The 6598-nt window shown below is 46.2% G+C and overlaps 2 protein-coding genes across 2 annotated transcripts in view; both read left to right on the top strand.

Annotated features, from left to right (window-relative positions):
- The first annotated feature begins 1883 nt into the window (after positions 1 to 1883).
- On the top strand, positions 1884 to 4675 carry zgc:110843 (uncharacterized protein LOC541492 homolog). Its single transcript, XM_068325551.1, has 3 exons — positions 1884 to 2063; positions 3227 to 3429; positions 3883 to 4675. Exons 1-3 carry the CDS (start codon positions 1994 to 1996, stop codon positions 3970 to 3972), a joined length of 363 nt encoding a protein of 120 aa, XP_068181652.1. The 5' UTR covers positions 1884 to 1993; the 3' UTR covers positions 3973 to 4675.
- Positions 4676 to 5751: 1076 nt separating this feature from the next.
- LOC137602693 (CXXC-type zinc finger protein 5-like) overlaps positions 5752 to 6598 on the top strand; it is a 2904-nt gene continuing 2057 nt past the window's right edge. The window contains exon 1 of the mRNA XM_068325633.1: positions 5752 to 6124. The gene's annotated coding sequence lies outside the window, so the exon portion shown is untranslated. The remainder of the gene's footprint in view (positions 6125 to 6598) is intronic.

Genomic DNA, 6598 nt, shown 5'->3' with positions numbered 1-6598 from the left:
TCATTTCAGGCTATGTAAAATGGAACAAAATGCACATGGCCGACTTGGTCTTCTGTTGGATTATGTGGAAGGACTTGAATTTAGCCCCATGCCTCCCGCTCCTGACCCTCCCCCTTCTCCATCTCACCCAAGTTGACTCCTTTGTACACACATAGACATACATGCACGCACAAATGTAACCCCATGTCACCCCCACCACTACCACCAATTTTTCTTCATCACACACAAAGTGGAGATTCTGGACCAGTTATTTAAGCAACTTGTTTTACTTAGATTAACCTGTGTTTTATCCCCCCATAACCCCTTAGGTTTTGTTTTTTTTCTTTTTCATTTTTTTTTCTTTTTTGTTATTGTTAAATTAGAAGCTAACATCATAAAAGGCTATGGGACTGGCTTGGGCTCTGGGTGCGAGGAGAACCCACTCTTCTTGCACAAAACCTGTATATTGAATTACCTGAGAGGCTCTTTGAGCTTTGTGTGTTGATTAAACTGTGTAATAAAACCTATGGCTCCTGTGTTGACTCATTCTTCTGTCCTCTTTAGAGGACATGAAAATGGAGGAAAGGGACATTTTACAGGAATTTAAGAGGTTAAATATAATCTGCTGTTGCTATGTTAGCACTTTTTTTCATGCAAAATATAGCAATGATCCTTAAATCATTACCTTTACATTCTTTAACATTAAATTTAAAATTCTCTACATTGGTTAATCGATAAAGTAAAAAATATTCATTTTATTATCTATAAACAGCTATGTATGAGCATTTATGAGTTCAAAAGATTTTGTCAGCAAATACACTGCCCGGCCAAAAAAAAGTCACACTAATATTTCCTGGGACTACCTGTAGCTTTGATTGCAGTGTGCATTTGCCGCGGCATTGTTTCGACAACCTCGTACAACGTCACAGCATTTATCTCTGTCCAGAATTGCATTCATTTTTGGCCGAGTTCTTGTATTTACAATAGGAGTCAAACCACTCTGCAAGGTCTTCTCCAGCACATCCCATAGACTTTGAATGGGGTTAAGCTCAGGACTGTGGGGGCCAATCGATGTGTCAAAATGATTCCTCATACTCCCTGGACCACTCTTTCACAATTAAGAGTCCGATAAATTTTGGCATTGTTGTCCTGGAATATGATGGTGCCATCCGGGAGAAATAATCCTTTTTGTTTTGTTTTGATAGCCTGGTCCTTCAGTACATTCAGATACTCAGCTGACTTATCTTTTGCTGAATAATATTGCTGAGCCTAGACTTGACCAACCGAAGCAACCCCTGATCATAACACTGCTTATTGAAAACCAAACGGTGACTTTTTTTTTTTTTTTTTTTGGCCGGGCGGTGTAAATTGAAGCGTTATAGTATTGTTTGCATTCAGATGTTGACTTAGGTCTCGGTGCTGCCCCCTGGTGGTGCTTCTGTGTTTAGACCCCTTCCTGTTGCTTTAGCAGTCGAGTACTGTACAGTATTCTAAAATACTCTTAAATTCCTCTGATTAAATAATCCTATCACAAGTAGAAAGGTTGTTTTGGCTCACCGTCGAAAATAGTTTTTTTTTTAAAAACAACGTAGAAGGCCGTTGGAGTTAGAATCAGGCTATTATCAAGAAGACCTTTAGTGCCAATCTTGGTACTTTATTTAGATTACAGGACTGTTGAATATAAAAAAGGACTTAAAGTATAATTACACACTTCGCTTTTGTGACATGTCAACAAACCATCTGACAGTTTTCTCTAAACACGCCACTATTTCCAAGATAGTCCATCTTGTACTCTCAAAGTACTTGTGGCGCTAAAGCGAAGCCGGAAGTACATTGGACTCCCGGGTAGTTCTCTTGACTTAGTAAAACAACTCCCTCCTGAGATCTGATTGGTCGCTCTGTGGTGACGTCAGACACGCACACGGCCCTTCCGGGCCAGACGGACTTAGGAAACACTCCTCGTTTGACCTTGCTGCTGATCGCTGACCGCAGTCAACCCAGTCCGGGGGAAAGCATGGCCGGCCCAGACCTGTCCGCCGTTCCGGTGGCCGCAGCGGCCAGCTCGGGGTTCCGGCTGTCGAAAGGTGAGGCTTAGCTGTTAGCCGTTAGCCGTTAGCATTGGACGAACGCCCTCGTTTGCAGCTACATGTAGATGTCTGGGATCTGACGGCACCGGTGGAGGGACCGTCCGCTCCAACTTTGCGTTTGCTCCCGGGAAATTCATGACAAAATTCAATACATGACATTTAAGTTGAATAAAAATATTTCGATTCCAAAAGTTTTATTTTAGTTCCATTTGCAATGTCAACAAACATCGCATGACTAGCTGGTAGCTGTCCGGCCAGCTGTTGGGACGCGTTCCGTTCCTGGAGGTTCTCTGGTGGTTCTGCTCCGGTAGAGGATCCACAGGCAGCTGCATGCAGGCCGGGAGCAGGGCTGCTCCAGCGGCTGGGCAGGAAACCTGCTGATCCAGGAGGGCCAGATCCTGACATTCCTTTCCAGATTGCTAGTCTTTGGATGCTAATAGGAGGTGATGAAATAAAAAAATTATAAAATAGGGTCGCTGCTTGAGAGACCAGCAGGTGAAGAACCTCCAGCTGGAAGCCTTTCTGACATTCTGACATGACTCCTCCAACTAAGACATCAACAGCCTGCAGACACGTTTTAGTTCTCAACCGGTGAGAAATTAAAAGAAGCACTTCAATGATGGAATTTACCTCCTATTTAGTTCAACAACTAGACATATCTGCTGAAATGAATCCACATTTCACCTCAGAACACTTGTGTTTAAAGTAAAAACGGACATGCCATCACCCCAATTTTAGAGATGGGGTTTTATTTTGCGAGAATTCTTTTTCTGTATCTTTAATTCCCATCTGGACTATGATGAGGCATCATTTGGATTCTAAGAATTCCAGTTGTGGTCCAAATATTTAGTCTGATTTGCACCAGGTCAATTGGGTTCAAGATGGGTAAGAGGATGTAAACAGGACCAAACTGTTTACTAGTACTGTGTTAAGTTTATTAATGTAAAGATTGTACTTTGTTGGGACCAGGCTGTGTAATACCAGCAGAAGGAGCAGAACACTTGAGTTCAAAACCTTTTTTAAGTGATCCATCCTGCTTAACGGATCTTTCAGTCATTATGAATGACTCATTGGTGTTCTCCTCTCTACAACAAATACAAACCGGTTTAGAGCTGCTTCCTGTGCCAGGACCTAATCACGACTCCTCTGCTCGGCTCTAGAACACTTTGCAGTCGCCGTTCCGATCGCTCTGGTCACGGCCGTCGGCGGCTTCCTGCTCGGCCTGTACGTCAGCAAACGCAGCTGTAAGAAGGGCCAGGTGAACACGTCCATCAGCAAAGACAGCCCCAAGGTGGTCCACAGCTTCGACATGGAGGACATCGGCACCAAGGCTGTGTACTGTCGCTGCTGGAAGTCAAAGAAGGTCAGACGCCCGTTTCAGATCCATCATTATGTGACGTTAGCTTGTTGTGTGACTCTTTGGACACTAATCAACGTTTGATCCGCTGATTTCTCCACAGTTTTTCACGTGCTAGTCACATTTCAGTCACATGTTCTCTTGTGACTTCAGTGCCAATCTTCAGCTTTTAGCGCCCGCTGACGTGACTGCTGTACTTTTTGTCAGGATTATATTCTTAACTGATTTGGTAACTTGCCTTTTTTTGAAGAAGTCACATTTGAAAATTAACCCAGAGATTCATGAAGCCGTTAAAAACCTTTAAAAACGTTAAAAACATCTACTGGTGCGTCGTAGTCCCAGATGAACCTGTGATTGGCTAATCGTGCTCAGATGTTTTCCACAGCCCTACCCTAACTAGAGCAGCTGCTTTATTCTAAGCTTTATTTATCAAAGCTTTATTCTTTATTCTCCTTGCAGTTCCCTTACTGTGACGGCGCCCACGCCAAACACAACGAGGAGACGGGCGACAACGTCGGACCTCTCATCATCAAGAGGAAGGACGCTTAAACAACCGACAGATAAACCCCCCCCCCCTACAGACTCGTCGTATTCCTGGCTCCAGCTTGTCCAGTCGTTTTCATAATTGCTGTGTGACGTAGATTAAAACATGACAATAATCTGTGTCTGGTAAAAGTTAGAGCGCTTGCCGTGAGTTTTGAATTAATTTTCGCACGTCCTACTTCCTACATCGACCGACGTGAGTTTGGAGTCAAAGGTCATGCGCGGACAGATAAAGAAGGGACTTTGACAGTCACACATGGAGGCACTGCTCAGTATTTAGGACGAGAGAAAACAAAAGCTCGGCTCAAATTCTCCTGTGATTCCATCCGGCCGTGGAGACGTCAGGTCTTCCTGTCAGGCGTCGCCGTGCGCTCCGTCTTGTCGCCGTGCGCTCCGTCTTGTCTGCTCCAGGTGTTGAGCAGGTGGTCGGAACATCATGAACTGGCAGCTTTTGGAGTCTGTTCTGCATATTTAAATGTTCCCCCTGTGAACTGGACGTTGGACGAATGTTAAAAACACTTCAGTCCAGGAAGTGTAGAAGTTATCCTTAAAATAATACGCCTGGATCTTTGAGCACTGAAACACTATCTGCTATTTGTCGGCTGTTCCTGCTTTCTGAACGTATTTTTCGGTGTGAAGTGTTTGATTTATCTCTTCTGGCTGTGATGATCACTGTTCTGTACAGGGAGAATAAAACCTGTTGATCTCATCTGTAAGCGTGATTTTTTTCACGATGACTTCACATTTGTCTGCGTGCCCCCCCCCCCCTCTCTCTCTCGTTACAAAACGCTCTTGGTGTCTGTCGTCAGCGAGGCTGAGCGGCGCGTTGATGGATTATCCGCGGGTAATGAGTGAGCAGCCCTGTGGGGGGGTGGGGTGGGGTGGGGGGGTGAGGGGGTGGATGCCGCTCTGCAGTGTCCACCAGCACCAGTGGCCATTTTAAGACGCGGCTGTTTCCTTCGGCGGCCGCTGGGGGGCGCTGCGTCAACGCGGATCGTCCAGGCCAGAGTGTGCTCGAGTGTACGGTGGGCCCCTGCTCCCATAGTGACACCCCCCCCCCTACGCGCGTACGCACACACACATTGACGCGCACGGCGGATCTGGCTGCGTGCCAGATCCGACGGAGGCCTCTCAGAAGAGGTGGAGTGGACTCCAGCATCCTGAGAGGAGTCAGCGCGGAGGGACGGACACGCACCTCCACGCAACAACACCGTCGGTGTGCGCCCCGCATCCCAGTGGGTATTCTGACCGAACTGATGGGTGTCACCTTAATGTCCCGCGTTTGTATGTGGCGTTTAGTATGTATGTATGGATAGTCATGTTGAAAAACAACCATGTTATAATATTACCTATAAATTAAAAAAAAAATATTTAATATAGTGTGTGTATAAATAAGTCTTGATGGGTTACTTTCACATATGTTAGAATAAAAAAAAAAGTTTTTATGGTCTTTCCTTAACACTAACTTCCTGCTTATTTTCTAAACTACAGAGATAAATAACAACACACACCAGACAACATTGCATCAGAGACACGCACACAAACAAACAAAGGAATATGTTTTAATCATATTGTTGGTAATTCATGTGTGTTTTTACCAATAAATGACTATTGTACTGAAAATATTCTCATTTTCTTTTTTCTTTTGAATTTCATTGTCACACATTTTCCCTCTTGTTTTCTGAACACACACACACACACACACACACACACACACACACACACACACACACACACACATTTTATTATTTCACAGTCTAACCAGTTGTAAATAATAGTATTTCATTCTGGTATAATAACACATCTAATGCCCTGATGCTCTCCGTGTTCTCACAGATGGATGGACGCACACACACATGAGGACGCAGACTCTCATTAAACATTCCACAGTCCACGTAGTGACGATGTGCGTCCGTGTCGTCGGTGCTGTTTCCGTGGGCATTACGGGGTCGCGCTGACCACGGTCTCCGGCTGCAGAGTCCACTTCGCATTTTGAGCGACGCCCCCAAATTCCGTGCAGAGTGTTTGCAGACCCTCCGGGACGGAGAGGTGGAGGAGGAATCGGCAGCTCCGCCGTCCATATACACCCCGACCAGCGCGCCACTAGTTCATGACTTCATCATTTATTTGACAGGAGAGTTGGGCTCGGATTTAGAAGGTAAGGCCAGACGTTTTGTTGTTGTTCCCCCCCACCCCCCTGTCGACTTCCTGTTGATTTGTCCGCGTCTCGCCGCGGTGGCCGTCCGCTCGGTGCGCGCAGCGCGGTGTCGCAGCGGCCGCTCGGACTGTGGTCAGCGCGCCGTGGCGTCGGTGGAGCGCCGTCGTCTTCCCTCTAGGGTTGGCTTTCACGACGGCCAAATAATCGATCGAGCTTCTCGATCGACCCACGGAAAGGTTTCCCCCCCCCCCCCCCACTCTTCTAGTCGTGTTACCGAACGCGTATATCCCCCCACCCCGTGTTAATCACCGGAGGAGTTCGGCTATAAATGTAGACACGGGATATAGCCTGGTCTTTTTTTATCCACAGCCACCGCATCGTTGCGCACCTCGCTCCTCGTCGATAGCAGACAAAAGACAGCCTGTTTTTTACGGTCTTTCCTGCTGCTCTCTCTCTGCTGGGCTTTAAGCTTTG

The sequence above is a fragment of the Antennarius striatus genome, chromosome 10 (assembly GCF_040054535.1).
Source record: "Antennarius striatus isolate MH-2024 chromosome 10, ASM4005453v1, whole genome shotgun sequence".
Classification (NCBI taxonomy): Eukaryota; Metazoa; Chordata; class Actinopteri; order Lophiiformes; family Antennariidae; genus Antennarius; species Antennarius striatus.
Note: the sequence above shows the minus strand (reverse complement) of the source record. Positions and strands in the feature narration are given on the sequence as shown.

Excerpts from the sequence above, each read along its gene's own strand:
- zgc:110843 (XM_068325551.1), top strand. The coding sequence starts at position 1,994 with ATGGCCGGCCCAGACCTGTCCGCCGTTCCGGTGGCCGCAGCGGCCAGC. Across the intron at positions 2,064-3,226 it reads GGGGTTCCGGCTGTCGAAAG|AACACTTTGCAGTCGCCGTT; the intron begins GTGAGGCTTAGC and ends GCTCGGCTCTAG. Across the intron at positions 3,430-3,882 it reads GCTGCTGGAAGTCAAAGAAG|TTCCCTTACTGTGACGGCGC; the intron begins GTCAGACGCCCG and ends TTCTCCTTGCAG.